This window comes from Mizuhopecten yessoensis, unplaced genomic scaffold (assembly GCF_002113885.1).
Source record: "Mizuhopecten yessoensis strain PY_sf001 unplaced genomic scaffold, ASM211388v2 scaffold10985, whole genome shotgun sequence".
Taxonomy (NCBI): Eukaryota; Metazoa; Mollusca; class Bivalvia; order Pectinida; family Pectinidae; genus Mizuhopecten; species Mizuhopecten yessoensis.
The window spans coordinates 1,565,364-1,588,012 of NW_018408820.1; the positions used below are offsets into that span (position 1 = coordinate 1,565,364).

A 22,649-nucleotide genomic window follows, 5' to 3' on the forward strand; every position below is an offset into this window, starting at 1 on the left:
AGCCATGTTACCATTCAGACTGTTAGATGTAAACAGGGTTTTTGCCAGCTATTTTGGGAAAGGGCTCCTGAGCAGGAATTGGGATAATAACATCGGCATTGGGCAAAACTTTGGAAATATCATCAGTGTTCCCACATGCACAGGTTTTGAGAAACAGAACCAGTACAATGTGATTTGCAAAAATATTTCCTCTAACTGTTTCTTACAGTAAAATGTATAGCAATAAATAACCACATCAATTTTCAGTGTTTTTGTTTATTCAATTTCAAATTTCCGTTATTTATGTATTTTGAATGCTCTTTCATGGACGGTAATACTTTGAACGTTGCACATATAATGACTGGAAACTTGTATAAACATGCTTTTTTATCTAATTGGAAAAATAAAGACTGAAATTGGGAAAATACAGGGTCATTTTTCAATTGGGAATGGGTCCCCCTATATACCAGACCCTATAAACACCCTGGCAAAACCCCTGGTAAACATCACATTTCTCGTTATCATAATTTTAATGTTAGACACAACAACTCAGATCGACTTTCTGTAACTATATTATTAGGTTTCATCATATTCAACATATACCTGCAGTGTTGTTAGCACCAACTGGAAACATTCAAAAAGATATTGTATCAAAAAATATTCATGGATCTCAAAAATTACTCTAAACCTTGAAGTAATTGGCATAATAACATGATAAGGAAATCGAATATTAAGATGATGGAACTGTGCGAACGTTGTACAATTATATTTACTATATACTGGGGATTTTTCGCCGCACTTTTAACGTACGTCTTTTTTGCCTGCTGCAAGTAGGTTGAATTTATCATTACAATTAATGAACACAGGAAACAAAATAACATTCCGAGTAATCAATAGTGAAGGGCGAAATTAATACTCGACGATGTACTTTACCATCGCAGGGTAAAAGTTTGACTGGACAAAAAAAATCCTGATATTTAGTTTTTCTTATCATCGTTGAAACAAAATATTCAAACTGTGATAAGCCATTATGATTTATGATACTGTATAGCGCTTTAAATTTGCGGAGTCAATATTTCGTGGTTTCGTATTCAGGTCATATTCGAGGGGGTGAAATTTTGCTGTGCAACCAAATCCCATGTGTCGTGTAAAGTATTTTGAGTGTCATCGTTAAAGGGTTAAACCTCGAAACACAGGTAAACATTTTGAAAACACTGATCCCGAGTGTCGACATCCGCCAGTGACTTCACTCGAAAGAAAATCAAATGTGTATGTACCTTTGTAGGAGTAAACTGTAATCAATAAATCACCTACTGTGTACACATCAATACGTTATGGCCACTTATATGTAAAAGTGTTGTTAATTTACATGGACCGCCCAGTTGTCCAGTGATAATCTGATTTGAGTTCATTTGAGCTTGCACAACAGCATTGGGTTATAAGTATTTTCAACATGTTGTATTAAGGTCTGAAACAATAGTTAACATTTTCGATAAATTCGCTGATGTTTAGAATTCACGGATATTAGTCGAAGTGTGAATAAAGCGAAATTAAAACACCCGCAAAATATAACTGCTATACAGCATTTTTGCTGTAGATTTCTTGTTTATTGAGCTAGGATAAAAAGCTCCCCTCAAAAAAAGAAATTAGATTATGAAGTATTGTTGGATATAACTTTAAGTGGGTAGTCGCTGACTATCGTATGTATGTAAATACTTTTAAGGTGTCAGTGAGTCAGACACACCAGTAGCCACTTTCGTTGGTACACATAGACTATTGTATACAAACATGGCTGTAAGATTACACAGTCAGCTGTGTATAGATCAGAATCAATATTGACATTTAATTTCTATGTTTCGTAAACACTTGTATTCTACACCTCTGTATGAATGTACATTTGTCTCGACCCTACCATGTTTTATTTAAATAAACAGAATACGTTATGTAAATACCAGACAATTAGTCGTGATGTATAGCTGTATACAAAAGCTGTGTACCCTTATATACATCTCATTATGATCCTAGTTCTGTAATTGATCTTTAACATTACGACTAGTTACTGTTCAATAAAAAATATGTCTCTTTAAACAGAGGCAATTGGACAATTGAAATAATTTTTATAACATTGTCTAATATTGTTCTAAATAAAGATAAATGTAAATAGAAGAAAGACTTCACACCAAGCTTAGTAGTTTCCATGGTAACTAATAAATAGTTGGTGAAACATCAATATCAGTTTGCGACAGGTACACAGTACACTATAACACACTTATACAATTGTAGCGGAACTGGACTGGGTCGATCGTCGGCGACCAGATAGCTCAATTGGTAGAGCATCCGTCTAGAGTTCGGAGTGTCCCGGGTTTGAACCCCGGTCTGGCCGTGCATTTTTCCTCTCCTATTACATTTGGCACCCAACGAAATATATCCACAAAAGGTGGTATATAGGGTCTTGTGTGTCTTCGGGGTCGAAGACTTTGTTAAAGGAGGGAGGAATGTAGCAGAACTGGACTGGGTCAAACATCGGCGACCAGATAGCTCAATAATGGTAGAGCATCCGTCTAGAGTTCGGAGGGTCCTGGGTTCGAACCCTGGTCTGGCCGTGCATTTTTCCTCTCTTGTTAAACAATCACCAACAGTTTGAACTATGTCTGTACCTCTACTGAAGTACTGTAGATATATATTCATGGATTCAAAATTAATACAATATTGAATAAATTGTAAAATGCTGAAAAATAAACTTCAAAAATGATTGCAATATTTTTTATCATCATTCTTTACAGTGTTGTGTGATAAGACAAAGTAAATGAGCATTATCATAATGCCAACGACATTATTCATAACGTCAAAATGACGTCAGATTTTTCTTCAACTAAACATTTTTCCAATAGCTGTTATTTTTATCTAGATTACCAGTTGATGCCAATATTTAGATATTCGGTTTCTTGAATATCTTGGCAGTAATTATAATATTATATAGGTTTTATATATTTTCCCTCGGGTTCATTTTTTACAAAAAATATTTGTCCAGTTTAGAATGGAATCATGTGCTGATATGAAAGAGGATCACTTACTGTCACTATATTAGCTGATTACTATTGCTACATGTGAGTTAACTCGATCCCAATGAGGATCAGGATACTTGTTCCCCTTTTTCAAGTACCATGTTAATTTTCCCTCGATCAATGGAGAAGTATATCTGCTGACAATATCTGTTCTATCCATACGGAGCAGTGAATTTGCTTCCTGTATGTGCCAGTATCTTTATAATCCTACATCTTGAGCATCATCTTTGCTCTCTATATGAGGAAAGTATTCTTTACACAGCTTACATGTAGTGGCAGGATTTTAACCCTTTCACCCCTACGTAACTTTAGTAGGCTCTACCATGCATTGATCTGGATGAGCCCATTATGGTTTACAGTGGTCACAGGGTTTTAACTGCTACTGCAGAATGAAATTTATTATTTACTCTCCACAAGCTATGATGGATTGTTCATAAACATTTATGAAGTTCATAAACTATAATTCCCTCAGGCTGTTAACTGCACAACCCCGCCAGAGTGAGCCAATTAGTAAAACACTGGACTTACTTAATAGAGAAAATTACCAATTGTCATTTCAAAAAGCATTTTCTGAAACTGTTTTGGTTTGTTTGTTTGGTTTGTTTGTGTTTTACGTCCTATTAACAGCTATGGTCATTGAAGGATGTGCCACTGGTTTTGATGGCGGAGGAAAGCCAGAGTTCCCGGAGAAAAACCACCGACCAGTACCTGGCGACTGCCCCACATAGGCTTCAAGCCCGCGACCCAGTGATTGAGGGCTATAGTGGTAGCAGAATGTCAGACGCCTTAACCACTTAGCCACCCCTGTCTGAAACTCATTGTAAAGTCTGTTATTATTGTTAACTAACAATGCTTCTTTCTGAATCTATTTATTTATTCAGTCTGGCGTACTTTTAACTTTAAGATGCAAACAATAGGCAAATGATTGACCCTCCGCTAAGTCGGTACATACATGTGCTGGATGTTTAAAACTTAATTACGCAGGACATGTAATTGTCCCATCAAGTTACAAAAGAGTAAATAGATATTCAATAAATGGTCAGGTTAACAATATCGTATACAACTGAGATTGTCTTAACGTACCTAAATATGTTACTGCTCCATTAATTTCAAGTGGGTCAAAAGAATTCTAGATAACAAATATGCTTAACGATGGAATTGCATAAAAGTTCTTGTTGTCGTTGTGTATAGTAAACTGATTGGCGGGCGGTAATCCATCGTACGCTATACACTGGCACACGTATCATTCTGACGCCTTTAAATCACACACCCCTTGTTATAACACTATCATCTATCTACAGAGGATAATTTAATTTAAAAAATAACTGGACTTGAAATGTACTTTAATATTAAAGTGAATAAATCTTGAAATATTCTGAAGTACACAGATCTAATTTATAAATAAAACTGAACATTGATAGATGGGCTAATTTAAAATATATAAAGGTATTGCTGTTTGATATATTGGTGTTTCAAAGGACATACTTATATTACAGAGAGACGGTTTGGGTGGCGATGTATTCTAGTTATTTTACAGTACGTAGCCTGTTTTATCTAACTGATGCAAGAAGATTTTGTATACTTGTATACACAAAACCTCTACAAACAAACAACAACAATAAACCTTGTACTTAGGAACCATAAACATCTATTATGTAGGTATACAGTGTATATGTAGCCTATACCATAGATATATATACCTTGGTATACATGTATGTCAGAGACCATTATAGAAGACTATAAGTTTCTTTTATGCTCAGGGGTGTAGGATAGGGAAAGTTCACCTGAGGGTTTTTCAAATTTGATAAAATCCCGAGACTTTGCCGAGGGTTTTGCCAAATTTGAAAATCCTGAGGGTGGAATTTCCCTTTCCTACACCACTGAGCATAAAAGAGTATTTTTCTCTCATTCCAACTACCAGGGTTAATAAGCTCAGAAACCATGAATATGCGTTTGGACTGGCTACCATTTTTTAAATATAAATTTTTCCCCTGAGCTTTTTTGACGAAAACGAATTTGTCAGCAAGATTAAGCATAACCCATATTTGCAAACAAAGTTTGCGCAGAAAATATAATCTCATCTTTCTTAAGTGTACCGTAAATATATTGTAAAAAGGTTTTAATTTAAGCGAATTCATGACGCCACGTCATTATTGATACATTGTGACGTGACGCCCATGTAAGATAGACTCAGCAAGCATGGTTATCTTACATGGCCAGCGTTATCTTACATGACCGGATATGAGAGAAATAGTTGTCAATGTCACCTGTTAATCAGACATCAAGTTCTGGTAATTATGAGCTTGTTTTTAAAGAAAACTCCAAAAATGACTAATTTTGGAGACTTCAAACAGCAAAAGACATCCTTGTCAATGGGATGGTTTTATGTGTCAGTTTGAGTATCAAATCCGTACTGGTTTCAAAGATAAGCTCTGGAAATGTAAATCTGTTTGCAAAAATATACATAAAACTCAAAAAGTTCTTCAAATCATAAAAGAGAAAATTTCACCAAAAGCCATCATGTCTCTGCTGTAATAATGTGATATTTTGATAAATTGCTTCATGTGAGAAACTAAATAAAAAAAAGTCTGCGCTCATTTAGACAATAGGCTGCAGAAACACAAATTTGCACCAAATATACACATTTCAGTTGTCATTTCCATGAATTTCTTGAAATCGAAATGTTAAAAATTAATAGAAGACAATGTGACAACCTTATGTAAGAAATTTTAAGAACAAAACTGTATTGGTTTTTTAAAATAATTGCTTTGGAAACATAAAAGTGCATTATAATGTACATGTATTTTGGCACTGTTTTCTTTAAAATTTCTTTAAATCATCAGCTTCATAATATCAAAAGGCCCCTATGCACTGTGACTACCTAATTTGGGAACAATGAAGATCAAATCTAATTAATGTTTTTGAGAATTGCCCTTGAAATGCTAATAAGCCCAAAAATATAATATTTTGGATACCGTTTTTATGGCAAGGAATCAGAAACGTCAAAACATCAAAAGACCGCTATCTGCAGTGTTATTGACTTTTATGTGAAATTTGAAAATCAAATCTGTTGTTTTTTGGGACATGAAACACAATTATAATCAACAAATCTACATGTTTAGGACACCGTTTCCAAGACAACTGGAACTTACCAGAAATCAGTAAATGTTATAATATCAAAAGACACCTCTTTGTTATACGTATTCTGTTTATGTCATGTTTCTGTTAATATCATGTTTTTTTCTCTGACAAATGGGAAGTGATATTAAGCGAACTCTACTGTACTAAAGTGATTCAGATCCATGTTAGAAGATTAAAGATATGCTCCTAAATCATTGTGCACAGACCGATGGATGCAGGCATGTATGCAAGCAGCATCCTTGATACTCCATGGGGTTACACTCACTTTCGCAGACTCTGCACCCCTGGAATATGTCATAGCAAAATCGATGGCACAAAGACAGCTCAACTGTTTGATTGGTCTAAGTTAAAAAAACCTGACCAATCGCTAGGCTGATACCTGTCCTTTGAAGATTACAAAGGAGAGACACCTGACTTCAAAGTCTGTCAATTTTTACCATTACTGACTGCAAGATTCTTTTGATGAACATCAAAGGATCAAACTAGTCTTCTTGTCTCATCAACAAGGTGGTGCACACTGAGCCTTCAATTTTGCTTTGACATATTGAGCGTAACCCCTGGAGTGTTGAGAATATGGCAAGCAGGGACAGATGCCATTTGTAACTCTCCTCTGTAAGTACTGGTGCAGGGGACCAATAAACTTCTGTAATCAGTAAAACTTTTTTGTGCTCTGTTTTAGGTGTTAAATTAATTGCTTCCTATTCAAAACTACAGTATTAAAACCCGCTTCATTTTACTGAGGGAGATTTTTTACGTGGTATATCAAAGCTGTAGATTCATATGTTAAATTTAAAAGCCTAAAACACAATATACCAGTTGGAATACATCCAGAAGTTAAGTGAAATTTCACAACAGATTATAAATAATCCAACTCGGCTAACAATTAGACAGGCACTTGTTATGATCAACTTGTGGTAGGCAAAGTGGATAATTTGAATTAAAAGAATTGGCATGGGTTTGACATTTAGGGTCAAAATAATACATATAATTGTAAAATCCTTATTTCAATATAAATTTAAGGTCTGAATAGTAACGCTTTATTTCCTATAGAGTAAATTAATATTAAAATTTCAACCGAAAAGGTTTTTGAATATATCAGAGAGGTTGTACTTTATTTAAAAATCTTTATTCATATCCAGTACAGTACTTTAAATTGATATTCATAAAAAGAACATTAGTTATTCGCTAATAACTGTATAATTATTAAGAAGTTTTATATTTGAAGACATTAGGATCACGAAGAAAACATACACAAGAGTAAATACTGTAATTTCTATCCAAAATTTTCTGTATAACTCTCTGCTAAATGCGTAATCTAAAACTGCCATTTGGACCTTTTCAAGTTCAAACAGCAGGGGCATTGGAAAGTTAAAACTCTTTCCCCAACAGTGTGCATGAAGTGTTTACTTATAGTGTATTGATAGTATACTCCGTACAACGTCCTATGGGTGATCGATCCCAGCTCAATAGATGTGAATTAAATATAATCTACTCATATCCCCATACAGGTGCTTCAGGCCATTGTAAGATTCAATAATACATGTCTATAGTCGGGGAGATATAACCTGTCATACTCCAGAAACTGCACCCCCATTGTATGTTACCGTATTTAACATAATAATAATCCCTCATTTACAAAATATTGATAAAACACACTGTTAGACTCCAGAAACAGCATCCCCTTTGTATGTTACCGTATTAAACATAATAATAATCCCTCATATACAAAATATTGATAAAACACACTGTTAGACTCAAGAAACTGCACCCCTTTGTGTATGTTACCGTATTTGACATAATAATCATCCCTAATTTACAAAATATTGAAAAAACACACTGTCAGACTCCAGAAACAGCATCCCCTTTGTATTTTACCGTATTTGACATAATAATACTCCCTAATTTACAAAATATTGATAAAACACACTGTTAGACTCCAGAAACAGCATCCCTTTGTATGTTACCGTATTAAACATAATAATAATCCCTCATATACAAAATATTGATAAAACACACTGTTAGACTCAAGAAACTGCACCCCTTTTGTATTTTACCGTATTTGACATAATAATCATCCCTAATTTACAAAATATTGAAAAAACACACTGTCAGACTCCAGAAACAGCATCCCCTTTGTATTTTACCATATTTGACATAATAATACTCCCTAATTTACAAAAAATTGATAAAACACACTGTTAGACTCCAGAAACAGCATCCCCTTTGTATGTTACCATATTTAACATAATAATCATCCCTAACTTACAAAATATTGATAAAAGACACTGTTAGACTCCCGAAAAAGCATCCCCTTTAATGTATGTTACCATATTTAACATAATAATAATCCCTAATTTACAAAATATTGATAAAAGACACTGTTAGACTCCAGAAACAGCATCCCCTTAAATGTATGTTACCATATTTAACATAATAATAATCCCTAATTTACAAGATATTGATAAAACAGTGACTATTAGACTCCAGAAACAGCATCCCCTTTGTGTATGTTACCGTATTTGACATAATAATAATCTCTAATTTACAAAATATTGATAAAACACACTGTTAGACTCCAGAAACCGCATCCCCTTTGTATGCTACCGTATCAAACATAATAATCATCCCTTATTTACAAAAAAGTGATAAAACAGTGTTAAGACTTTGGAAACAGTGTCTTTTGTTGTATGTTACCTTATTAAACCCCACTTAAAATTGTGACAAATCATTAGATTACAAGATGTAAAACATTGTACATAGCATACAGCTGGTGTAATTAAACCATTTGGCGATTTATGTTTTAACAACTTCAGATTTGTTTGTGTGTGTCATGAAGTCTCTGAGGCAGGTGGTATCCGAGATACTCTTAAGTTCGAAATTTCAATATGTTTATATAGCTTTTAATTGAAAAAAAAACAGACAGCGCCCAAGCTTAAGGAACAGAACTTTATCCTGCAAACAAAGTATGAAGATCATAGCAACACGTTAGTTTTTTCGTAAATTAAAAAAGTTATTTTGTATCCCTAGTTCAGGAAAGCAATAATGATTTCACATTCAGTATGTTGATTTTATTTATGTAAACCAACAAACATTATCTAATAATGTGTATGTATATATAGGTAACTTTACTTTTTCATACATATATTAAATTCTTACTCTCCAACCTGTTCCGACAGCTAATTTACAACTTCCTGTTTGCTCATACCTGTCCAATTTGTCTAAAACTCCTACAAAAGGCCGTTTATTATACTAGGGGTCGATTAAAACACGGGTACTTCTAAGGGAGAAAACAAGGTACTTAACGAACCTCAGTAAAAATAGGAACAGTTTCCTGCGAGTTACGAGTAATATTATAATCAAACGCCATTAAAGCTAAATGGCTCTTAAGAAAACACAACGCAACAACTATTGTAAAACCTAGCTATTACTTCAAAACACTCAATTATGTAAGACATATAGCCCCGATCATGACTTGTAAGTCTCATTGAGGACAAAAGTTCCCTTTCAGACACACATTAATCCCTGTGTTATATACACCGACGAACATTACATTTAACACTTGTGTTTGTAACATACGTCTGGAAATGTTTCCATTCTGTTTACCTCGTCAATTTCCTGTAGATTTCAATCTCAACAGCAGCCAATTATATTATGGTTTTTTCCGATAGCCTTTATGACTCATAAAAATGACCCATTACGCCTTATTTTTCACATAATTATGTGGATATGTCAATTAATTTACAAAGCAACAAAACAGTCAGCCTATTTATTACCTGTTTACTTCCTTTTCAATGCTATAGATATATACATAGACCAGAGTTTTCATGGCACTTTATTATAGACTTAAAAATTGCACACAAAATGCTCAAATAAAACAAGTCTAGATCTTTAAGACCACAGTTCTCTTACATGAAAGCTCATTGGTGACAAACAAGTGCATGGTCACAGGTGGCGATATGGACTGACCTTTGGTCATTAAGGGGTTTGCCTCGGCCTTGTAACCTTGTGTAAGGTTGCACTGCCTTGTTGAGTTACAAGTGCTTATATGTATATAAAGTCCAGCCTTATTGGACTTTCATTTCAGAGAATACCTCTCGACCATCACGTTTTGATGCTCATTGAGATGAGAGAAGATTACACTGCCTAAATGATCAGTTTTATCACATTTTCTGCCACATATTCAGAAGATTGCAATTTTTGGTCATTTTTTAGCAGGAAAAAAACTGACTATTGCAGAATTTCTGTGTAATTCAATTATGTATATTTACATTCGCTCCCATTGAAGCTGTGTAAACCGTGACTGCGTATACATTACCGTATACGCAGTGAGATTCCTTGGAGACCATTGCTTCCTATTGATGAGGTAATTTACATTGTGACGTCATAATGGTACGTTGGAGATCCATCGCTGCTCGCAGGCTGTAGGCTGTTCATTTGTTTGGATTTACGCACGTTACGGACGCTTTGTACCATTATAAAAGCAAATGTATTGGAGTTAGCTTTATTCTGAGTGTACCATCATAGTACAAAAATATGTAAATATAAGGATTGATCTTCAGTTTGACTGCTTATACGGTAGTATGAACGCAGTTGGCAACAAACTTATTCTTTATGGAGCGCTAACACGCTCCATAGAATATGTTCGTTGCCAACTGCGTTCATACTACCATATACGCAGTCAAAATGAAGGTCAATCCTTAAATAATGTCACCTTATTATACATTGTATGTAGTAAGTGACTTTTTATGTGTTTCCATTGCAGAATAAACTACAAATTAGCTGCATTTCTGATATCAATTTACTTAGTTAGGATTATTGACTATTTTTTTTTTTTATATGTGTTAGCTTAAATCAATCAACAGCACATTCATGTTGGCATATAAGGTAATGTATAATTAATACCTCAATAGATGCACATGACAAAGTACCCATACAACCAGGCAAAAGTAATCAATAAACCTGTTTCCAGAGAGTGACATATATATATATATATACTTGTATGTATATTGACAGGAGATAAGAAAGCGCAACATTTATGATCATATAACCGTCCTAGGAGAGTCGAAACAAGAGGAAAACTCATCAATAAATAAAACAAACGTACTCCAAACGCTAATGATTCTATAGAGGTAATTGGACACGGAGTGAGGATCCCAGACAGCTGTTATCGTGAACAGTACAGGTACATACATAAACTCTTGACTGTCTCTTAAAAGCTCTATAATTAATTAGTGGTAATGAAAATGCAACAAAATGTCAATTAAAAAGGTATTATATTTTTTTGTACTACAGTTGCCCATGTATATCAACAACCCAGAACATCAATAAAACAAGAATCAAGCAGTTTATTTATAACACCATCTGTCACTTTAATTGGCTACACTCCTGAACTATGGAGTATATATGGTGGCTTTAAGAAGCTGGCACCCTTTCACTTTGTGTCCTTTAATATGGACATAATTCATCCAGGATGTAAGAAATACCATAATGGGTGCCTAACTTTGTGAGTTGCTAAGCTTCACCAACACTCAAAATTGATTTAAATCAAACAATACCGAAATATTGGAAGTACATGTATTTTTACTGTATACCTGGAATATCTGTATTTTCTCCCTGTATGAATTCGCCTGGAATATCTATATTTTCTCCCTGTATGAATTATGTCTCCACAAGTGTATATGGTGTGCTGTGTAATAATATTCACTGTCATTATGAATTCACCCTTATTGCAGAGGGCAAAAACTGTGGCTAAATTTTCCCAGCATACAGTGTGTATTAAATATAATCTATAGACCTATAAATAACATAGCTGAGTGATTTTAAAGAGGGGTGGGATTATTTCTGTGCATTAGTTTCCAATAAATAACATTTAAAATACTCTCACTGTGAAGTCATATCTTTTCATTCAAATATATTTTTATTTGGTATATATTCCTAAATAGGATTGATCACAACTTTATATGTATACATAGTATGTAGGTATGACAAGAGACATGACTAAAACATGCTGGTTGGCATGGAGACATGAGGGTAGGTATAGAGACATGATGGTAGGCATAGAGACATGATGGTATATATGGAGACATGATGGTAGGTATAGAGACATGATGGTAGGCATAGAGACATGATGGTAGGTATAGAGACATGAGGGTAGGCATAGAGACATGATGGTAGGCATAGAGACATGATGGTAGGTATGGAGACATGATGGTAGGTATAGAGACATGATGGTAGGTATAGAGACATGAGGGTAGGCATGGAGACATGAGGGTAGGTATAGAGACATGATGGTAGGCATGGAGACATGACGGTAGGCATGGAGACATGATGATAGGTATGGAGACATGATGGTAGGTATTATGTTGGCATAGAGACATGATGGTAGGCATTGAGACATTAAATTGGCATGGAGACATGATTGTTGGCATGGAGACATTGTGTAGGCATGGCTAGAGACATGATGGTAGGCAGGGAGACATTATGTTGGCATGGAGACATGATGGTAGGCATTGAGACATTATGTAGGCATGGCTAGAGACATGATGGTAGGCATGGAGACATTATGTTGGCATGGCGACATGATGGTAGGCATGGAGACATTATGTTGGCATGGAGACATGATGGTAGGCATGGAGACATGATGGTAGGTATGGAGACATGAGGGTAGGTATAGAGACATGATGGTAGGCATAGAGACATGATGGTATATATGGAGACATGATGGTGGGTATAGAGACATGATGGTAGGCATAGAGACATGATGGTAGGTATGGAGACATGATGGTGGGTATAGAGACATGATGGTGGGTATAGAGACATGATGGTAGGCATAGAGACATGATGTTAGGTATAGAGACATGATGGTAGGCATAAAGACATGATGGTAGGTATAGAGACATGGATTGATGGTAAGCGTGGAGACATGATGGTAGTCATGGAGACATTATGTAGGCATGGCTTAAAGAGACATGACATCTTATAACATAATATGTCAGGAGTAGAGACAATTTGTATTTCTGCATTTACATTATAACTATACATGTCCTTTACATTTTATCAATATTTGCCCTTTAACCATCAGCTCATCACACAGGACTTGTGTGTTACAAGTCAACATACATCAGAAAGAACTTCAAAGCCAGTGATAATCTACTTCCTCAATCTATATTCAAATTGTCTGTAAGACTCAATAAAAAATCATTTAAAAACCTGTTTCATGTACAGACTTCCAAAGAAACCAAGGAATAAGATATTCCACAACAGCACAATTGTAAAGTTATTTTGATAAAAACACGAATAGCTAAGTATATCAAGCATGTGTGATTGGCTTATGAGGAGCGACTACATAAATGTCGTTGTTTATTTTTTTTATAACAGTCTCTGAACATGTAACTATACAGATACATGTGTACACTATAAGGAAACATTTAATAAAGCTCAAGGATTTTAACCCTTTCCTCCCTATGTAACTTTAGTAGACTCTACCATGCATTGATCTGGATGAGTCCATTATGGTCTACAGTGGTAAAAGGGTTAAACATACATTGTACCTGGTACATACTTTCTAAACAGTGAACATAAAAAGGCACAAGGCTAGAAAATCCGGAAATTAGGATAATGGTATTAAGACACTGATGTCAGGAATACCCGTATGAAGTGATATGAAATTTAGTTGAAACTTTATTTAGGCAGACAACCAAAATGTGGACACAGACAAATAGACAGATGAGTGCATGCCCTTGACCTTCAAATGGCCTCAAGAGATTGATGTCAGGTGTATAGATCTAGCTGTTTGAAATTTGGTAATCAGGAATGCATGGACAAGTTAAATTTTACACCATCATGAAATATTTTGTACCAGTACATACAAACTACTTGATGTTGAAACAAATGACCTTGACCTTCAACTGGTTCCTTGAGACTAATGTCAAAGATTAAATTCTTTTTTTTTTAGTTTCCAGCAATCTGGTTCAAAAGTTTGGTGAGGAACCTACTGACAAGCTGAATGTTGACAGATGCTAAAATAATACTTGGCCAAAATAGCTGGCAGGTGCAAAAAGTATATCATTCAGAACAAACATTTGAGGGCAAAAATGACTTAAGGGTAAGTAATTATATAAATAATCCTAAACAGACATATTTCTTTCTGCAAAACCATGGAAACCTAAAAATAGTCAGAAGGGAATGTATAAGGAATGAAACCAGGGACAGGAAGAATTTGATGAAGGAAAAGTGATTTATTTTCACCTCAATGTCAATTAAAATTTTGGAAATGAATGCTGTACAATAGATCAGGTCTATCATTGAATTGCCTGACATGTCTATAGAAAATGACTCCCTTTATTCTTTGTCAGTCTTAACTGATCCTGACTAACATAAGATATTCACATTGATCATTAGCTGAAACTGATCTTTTTTTTGTATTTCTTTAGCTGTTTTGAGACTATATGAGAATCTCAAATACAAATCGATCATCAAAGGGAAAAACAAACCAAACTACAGGTGTACTGGGTTTACAGACATTTTCCACATGTCATTAAAATTTTGTGTGTCCATACTTAATCGTACATCATCTCAAATATCATTAATGTACCTGCTTGTGAGAACTTATATTTCAGTGTAGTATACAGTCATAACAGTATATATGTCAACACCTGATAGATCGTCAGAGAAAGATGAAAACCTACTGTTATGGCTTTGAAATATAGGGCAAAAGTGTGGTCAATGGCAAATTTAAAGGTTCATCAATTATTTTTCTCATTAAATCCAAAGACTTCTGCATAAATATCATATGCAGAAAAAAAATTGTCGAAGTCAACTGTTCAGCTCTGATGAATTTCTTTCATTTTTGAAGAGAATTAGGTTTCAGCTTCCGAAATGATTTTTAAAAAAAATATGCAAAATCGTGCCGTTTTATTAAACATGTCTACAGCATTTGATATGAAAGGGCTGACATGTTCTGTCACCTCAGAACATGTTGTGAAATATATTACAGTGAGTGTTAACAGTCCTTGCTAGTTCATATTGAATCACCTGATCCTCCATACGGAACACTAGCTATCATACAATAACAAAAGAACCTGAATCAGCAGGTGAAAATAGTTTAATTTATGACCTCCCAGGCTAAAGGGAATCATATATATATATACAGTGCCTGTTATATAGGTAGAGAAGTAATACTGACAGTGCAAAGAAATTTGTCGAATTTTCAGTGCAATCCGCGCCTTTATCATTAGACAGAAATATGAACATTTACATTATGTATATATATCACAACATTTAACAGAGATAGACATGAAAAAATACATATTGAACAACAACTACATAAACAAAAAAACAGTATACGTAGTTACTTATATGAAATATGCTGTTGTAAATGCAAATCCCCACGGTTAGGTTGTAATTGTAGGCTATTAATAATTGTCAAGAACATGTTAAGAATATGTACCCATACAATTAAAATATGACTGTTCTTTATTACACATTGATGTAAAAAAAAGTCATAAAGTTCCTGCACAATTTTTACACCAACAGGAATCTCATTACGATTTGAAATCAATGAAATGGTTGAGCTGGAAAAAAAACGTAACGTGTGTTTATACTTACTTGATAAATTTGGTAGGAGTCGACTCATGTCTGGGATTTTCATTCTTTTCCTCATTCCGATAAGAAACGGTGTGAGAAAACTGATGAGTTTCAACATATACAGGTTCCTGCGAACCTCCGCTTTATTTCCTAACTTTTCCTTTATAATCTGTTCGTGCATCTGAAGCCGCGTGTTGATCCTCTCGTAACCGATATGGTTGATGCGGTCATCTAGAACCTTGACCACACTGGACACTAACCAATCGCCTTCAGAAATGTACATGTCTTTGTATTGCTGCACATGATTTTGAAAAAATGTCATTTGCATACTTAAATCTTCGACAAAACTCATGAAGAATTTGCGTTCCTCATTCATTTCCGGATCGTTCACAGGCTCCGTGGGGAGGTCATCATATACATTTGCATAATCTGGATCTTTGGTAATATCCAGCATGCCTAAAAAATATAAACAGAAACTGAATTTGTATTATCAACCTCAAAATAAGACAAGATAGAACCAGGTTCAGTTTTTTCTTCTTCAAATATTTACTGAAAAAGGTTGTCTTGTAAATATTCTACAAACTAGATAACAGACTAATAAGTCTGAACTCATCAATGAGGGATTGAGGAAACCTCCCATGAGGGAGCTGATCCCCCTCATTTCACATTTCCAATGAGGGAGAAAGTGCATGAAACAGAACTGAAACTGCTTTGCTCAATTTATCTTTCCCTTTTTATGTATCAAAATAACTCCAAAAACTTGAAGCATTCATTTGATTCAGACAGACCTGTTATGATCACTACACACACCCTGTAGTAACTAGGAGATCATTTGACCACAGGATGGACATTTTGAGTTTGTGTGAGTTTGGACTAGAATAAGGGAGTTTTGAGGGAGATTAAAAATTGGTAAATTTTGGTCAAAATGAGGGAGTTTCCCTCCTATGAGGGAGGGTTGACAGCTATGTAAGCAACTGTCAAATATGTCTTAACTTAATTAACAGAAAGCTGTATAAGTATTTACTTACCAGCACCAGACAACTGTATAATATGTCTTAATTTACCAGCACCAGACAACGGTATAATATGTCTTAACTTACCAGCACCAGAGAACTCGGGGAGAAGTGGCTTCATTCTCTCCACCTTTCCGTTCGGATCAATGTCGAGATTCCTTCGCCAACTTTCTGAGAACTTTGTTCTTTTATCTTTAGGAAAATAAGCACCATGCCAAAGGCTTTTCATCATGTAGTCTACATTCACCAGTATCTGACCTATCCGAGTGTCAATGTAAGCAGGCGGGATCTGACAGGAAGTACTGAGGTCATAGTTCGCCTCCAGACAAATATTTGGGGTCTGGTTCAGCACAAATATCCCAAAAGTCAGTTCCTGTATAATCTGATGTACCTCTCTGTAATCAAGTGGTAATGTTTCGGATTCCTCGGCCGGTATCAGAACTAGACAGCTGTTGGAGTTCCCAGGATTCAGTTGGCTGATCATTCCCATAGGTGGGTCTGTTGGATGTTTGAACTCATCTGTTGACAACATCCAATGCGACTGTTGCCATCCCAACAGTTCTTGGCACTCGTAATGTCCAAACCGCTCAAAGTAGGTGGCAGCACTTCGGCCTCCGACCATTACCCCCTGATTAAAACTGTCGTCAGGTGCCCCCGGTTCAGGGGGCTGGGGTGTACCTGATGTCATAGACATATCTGTCTCGTCAATGCCGCTCAAAGCTCATTGTTATCGTCTTGAAATCGCCGGTGACCTTTGGAAACAATGCAGATAAAAAGACATTAGATGTACAGTAGAGTAAAGGCTACTTAAGTTAACTGAACTAAGGTTTTAAGAACGAAACAGATTAATGTAAAGACGTAGGTATCCATGTATTCCAGTTTTATAAGGAAAAGATAAAAATTATGTAAAAAAAAAAGGTTTTCTTTTAAAAACGTCGATTTAAAGCATCTTGTAATTATTAAAAAAATAAATAATTGTTATATATTTTTATCTACAATCAGTATAAATAAGGACAAATTTAAAATGCTATTTTTTTGGTTGTATTGTCAATTTTCATGCATAAATACAGAAATTTTCATCTGAAACACATCTCTGAACTTCTCATCTAAAATACATCTCAGAATCTGAAACCCTGAAAAATACATAAATCCTCCTATGTGTGTCAACCAACATATCTCAACTATTTCTTTTTTTAGTAACTGAATCTGAACTAGCTTTAATTTATTTATGAATGTAAAAAAACATACAAGTTACAATATCTTGACATTAAAGGATAATTAAAAATTAAAAATAAAGTGTGAACATGAAACTAACATACATACACACTGGTGTAACTCTTTATGAATACATAGTAAAACATAACCTATATTGTTTATTTGTTTCACTTCAGAAATGATTTTCCTTTTTTCTTACATTTGTAAAGAATTCATAGTCTAATATGATATGGGTCAATTAAGCTGATACGGCAGATAGGATTTCAAACTGAAGCTGATACGGAGCTGTATCAGCTAAATGGCCAAGGGAGAACCCTGTGAGGATGACGATGATGATAATTTCAATAGTCGATATGTGTGAATGTTCTGTACAATGTACATGTTCAGAAAATCTTGAAAAACAAAAATAAAAATATAAAAAAGGTCCTGACTGAAATAAATCTTTTACCATTAAAAAAGAAAAAAAGAATATTACCATATTTCTCATCAAGGCACCAAGGTAAACTCACACTGGTAAACACAAATATAAATTCATCTTTGTTGAGAAAAAATACAAGACATATCAAATAATCTAATTGATTTATTAAACACCTCTAGATGTACATGTATATAAATATATGTACGCAAGCTAAATTTGGTTAACAGCCAAATCTTGTCAAAGGCTTTAGAAGACCGTTAGAATGTTTTAAAATAGGCAGACCCATTGAACCTGCTGTTAAAGGGCGTACATACTGTGCTACAACAAAAATTCTCTTTTATACGGCACATTTTGTTATTGGAATGATCTTATGTGCTCAGTATACATAAAACAGCAATAAGCGGGACATTGTACTCCCTACTAGCGATTTAAAACCATGTATTGTAATCATAAATGATCAAGGAAATATTTATTACGTTTTCTGGAAAATTCTAGTTCGTACACTTTATTTTTTTTGTTTCTTAATCAATTACTGAAAAAGGGGTTTTCTTAAAACAAAAGGTTTTGTTTTCATTTTCTTTTAAAGGATTTTTGTCCTGAAAATTTCATAATTTTAGCTTATTCAGAATAAACTGCTGATGTTCATATAATATTTGGACAACTGCCACAAATCATTATAAATATCCTGTTTATGACAGTAGTGGTAATGATATTTAGTCATGCAACTCCATCACAGAGTAAAAAGTACCTGATCAATGATCAAAACAGCATGATCAAAAAGATAAAGTCTTACTGTTACAAAGTCATTGCCTCCTTTCCAATTTATTGTATTAATGAATACCCTTGCGTACTTGTAAAGACAAGCTTCAAATAAAATCATCATATAGGTCGCATCATCCCTGACAATTCGGAATTCTCACATTTCTCTACATAGCACGGATCCTATTTATGCAATATTAATTACATGTAGGAAACATCAGGGTTCATCAGACCAACTGTTAGTACATATTTGTGGGTAGCCTGAGTTTCCTCTGGCCCTTAACACCAGACTTAAACATTTTGACATATACTGAAAGATGTCTTAGTCTGGTGTTAGGGCCAGAGGAAAATCTGGCTAATTTTGGGGGGATATAACAATTATATTCTTTCATCAAGTTTTAATATTTTCAAGTGAAGAATACTTTAATATAAACAATCCTGCGATATGTAGCCTTTGCAATAGACTGTGATTTTTTAACAGTTTGTATCATTGTAATTAATAAATCAAGTTAAAGATATTTTCATCACATTTTCATTTTTTCACCAACGGAACAGCGGAAGGTAGGAAATGAAATGAAATGAAAATGAAATAGATATCAGAAACGTATTAATTGATTCGTTTATTTAGTTTGAGGAAATAAGGAGTTATACATGTAGATTATGTGTAACTCACGAATACTCTTCTAATCATCTGACCGTAGCCAACGAAAAACACGTGCAACTGATCGCGAACAAACACTAATGTTTTTGACAATATTGTATACATACTTATAATTACAACTAAAACGAAGATAATACGTCAATGTTTTTAAAAAGGGAACGGGCGGTAAATGGCCTGTCAAAACATTGACCCGATCAGGTGTAGTAAACAGTGGAAATCGAGACTATTACTCGCGTCCTAAGTTACCGATCCAACTCCTGAATTTGTCACCATTTTCAATTATTATTTCTGAAATACTCACCGCCTCTGAAGCACAGAGTTATGTCTGCTGCTATGTGCCTGTGTCAAGTCCCTCCACACAAATGTCTACTGGTGATACCTCGCACTTAAGTTATTACAACAACAAAAACTCAACACAAATAGCAAGACTACACACGACGACGGCCATGGAGCACCTGTTTGGTCAACAAATGTAATATGTTACGACGCCTGTGATTGGCTGATTTGGTATCAATGGAAGCCGTGCTAGGTCAAAGGTCATATTGCCCACTTATCTGATTCACACCTGTTTGATCGATCAACTCATGTACGTTGTTGAAAGATCGAACGAGTTATCGTGTGAATAGCTATTGTTTTATGTGTGTCGCCTAATTCCGGCATACGCACAGGACAATGGACACGCGAAATAAACATGTCAGATTTCTTCATTGTTTGTCAATATAGTTGTATATACTTTGGAAAATATCCAGGTTAACATTAGAGTCTAAAAAGACATGTTTTAGCAATGACTATTGTTGTTTGTTTCATGAGGGTTGATTTATATAGATAGTTGAACGTTGATGCAAATTCATAATTTTTCTATGCATCTATATATTAAAACAAATATTGTCATGCATATATATATATATATACATAAATGTACATGCATGTATAATCCCTATTAGTTATCTATTTCTTTTATTTACATTATTTAATGGAGTAGAATATAGGCCTACAATACATGTATATAGCGTATGGATAATCAGGGATCCCGGATGAACCAGTTTCCTTTAATAGACAGAAGTTGTGCCTATCTTAAATATTTTCATAATGTTAGAATTTCTACATTGTCAATTTCTTCAATACAAATACAATCTACGTTAATTAACCTTTTGAGAATGCAAAAAGAAATGCCATATCCACAGAAAGTCTCAAATATTGCCCTAACTTATTAAGGCGTGTCCTATTTGATATTTTTCCACCAATCGGACGTGAAAGGTACGGGCGTTAATATCAGGGCCAGCAAGAGTGATTCGTATAAATTGTAGTAACTTGGTTCATAATTGTGTATAAAATTCATATGTTTATTTATCACTGAGTTAATCATTTATCATCAAGAGCAGAATTAGGAAATAAGGAATCGAGTGGTGCGCGGTAACAATTTGTGTACTGAATTTTCGACTGATTATTATTTGCTTTTATATTTGAATATTGAATTGGTACTTTTTCAATTAATATAATTGCAATAATATTATGAATAGGTTTAATTCAGTCCCCCTATATTGTATAGAAGTAAAAGGGAGAAAAGGGGACTGAATTAAACTTGACGATTACTCGATAGGAGGCAAATGATAATAATAAGTCGTAAAAATAACTTGTTTTTTTCCCGCACTCAACTCGATTCCTGAATCCTGTGTCTAAGCAAAAGGTAGTTTTAGGCGGGAAGGATGCAAATCTCAAAGATATTACGGCAGGTGTTCCACAAGGATCAATACTTGGGCCTCTTTTATTTTTCATCTACATTAATGTTATTGTTATTAATCTAAGGTTTAATGTCGAACTTTTTGCTGACGACACCTCTCTTAATGTAGAAGCTAGAAATATTATAAATAACGATTTTAATACTATTCAAAGATGGGCAGATACATGGGTGGTAACATGTAATCCAAATACAATCGAAAGTTTACTTGTTAGCAGAAAAGCTTTGAGACCTTATCATGGTGATTTATATATGAATAATAATGACTGAAGCTCAAAATCATAAACATCTTGGTATTTTGTTTACATCAAATTTGTCATGGCATGGTTATATCAATCATGTACTAGATTCAGCTTCAACGCGTTTATTTGTACTAAGGTGATTAAAAATTAAACTTAAAAGGAATTCTTTACAAAAATGTATATATCATTTATAAGACTAATACGCCGACATAGTTTGGGACAATGTTCCTAAATATTTAAGTGACAAATTAGAAAGTTTACAATTAGAAGCAGCAAGGATTGTTACAGGGGGCACGAACTTAGCTAGTAATGATTTTTTTGTATAGAGATATCAAGTGGGAAAATTTGCGAAACGTCGCGAAAATCATAAACTGATACAATTACACAAAATGGTAAAACACAAATCACCTACCTATCTGTCCTCACTAGTCCCTCCAAGAATATCTGAAAACCACACATAAATTACAAGAAGAACTGACTTACACACAATCACGTTGTTATTGTGTGTTTACCTTAGAAGACAATTTTCACTATTTACTCACATGTAACAAATACACTCAAAGTAGGCAGCAGTTTTTATCAAATACCCTTTTAAAGTATGAGATACAAAATAATGTAAATGTTCTTTTGTATGTGTGTGTGTGTGTGTGTGTGTGTGTGTGTGTGTGTGAGGGGGGTGGGGTCATGAATTAAATGATAGGGAAAATTCAAATCTGGAAATATTTCTTGCCGTACATGACTTTATCATCAACAGTAAAAGACTTGAATATATTTAGTTTTGCTTAATAATAGGCATTTGTTTTTACACCACTGAGATTACACAAAGTTTCGAT

General features: G+C 34.4%; 1 protein-coding gene across 4 annotated transcripts in view; it reads right to left on the bottom strand.

Moving 5' to 3' along the window:
- The window catches only part of LOC110464349 (ankyrin and armadillo repeat-containing protein-like), a 54,575-nt gene extending 37,046 nt beyond the window's left edge, over positions 1–17,529 (bottom strand). For 3 of the 4 annotated variants that reach the window (XM_021519531.1, XM_021519529.1, XM_021519528.1), the window contains exons 1-3: positions 16,871–17,529; positions 15,792–16,226; positions 583–603 (exon numbers count right to left, since the gene is read on the bottom strand). In XM_021519531.1, the coding sequence (XP_021375206.1) occupies positions 583–603; positions 15,792–16,226; positions 16,871–17,477 (1,063 nt within the window). In that variant the 5' untranslated portion in view covers positions 17,478–17,529. The remainder of the gene's footprint in view (positions 1–582; positions 604–15,791; positions 16,227–16,870) is intronic. The other variant, XM_021519530.1, reaches the window with a different exon arrangement.
- Positions 17,530–22,649: the final 5,120 nt, after the last annotated feature.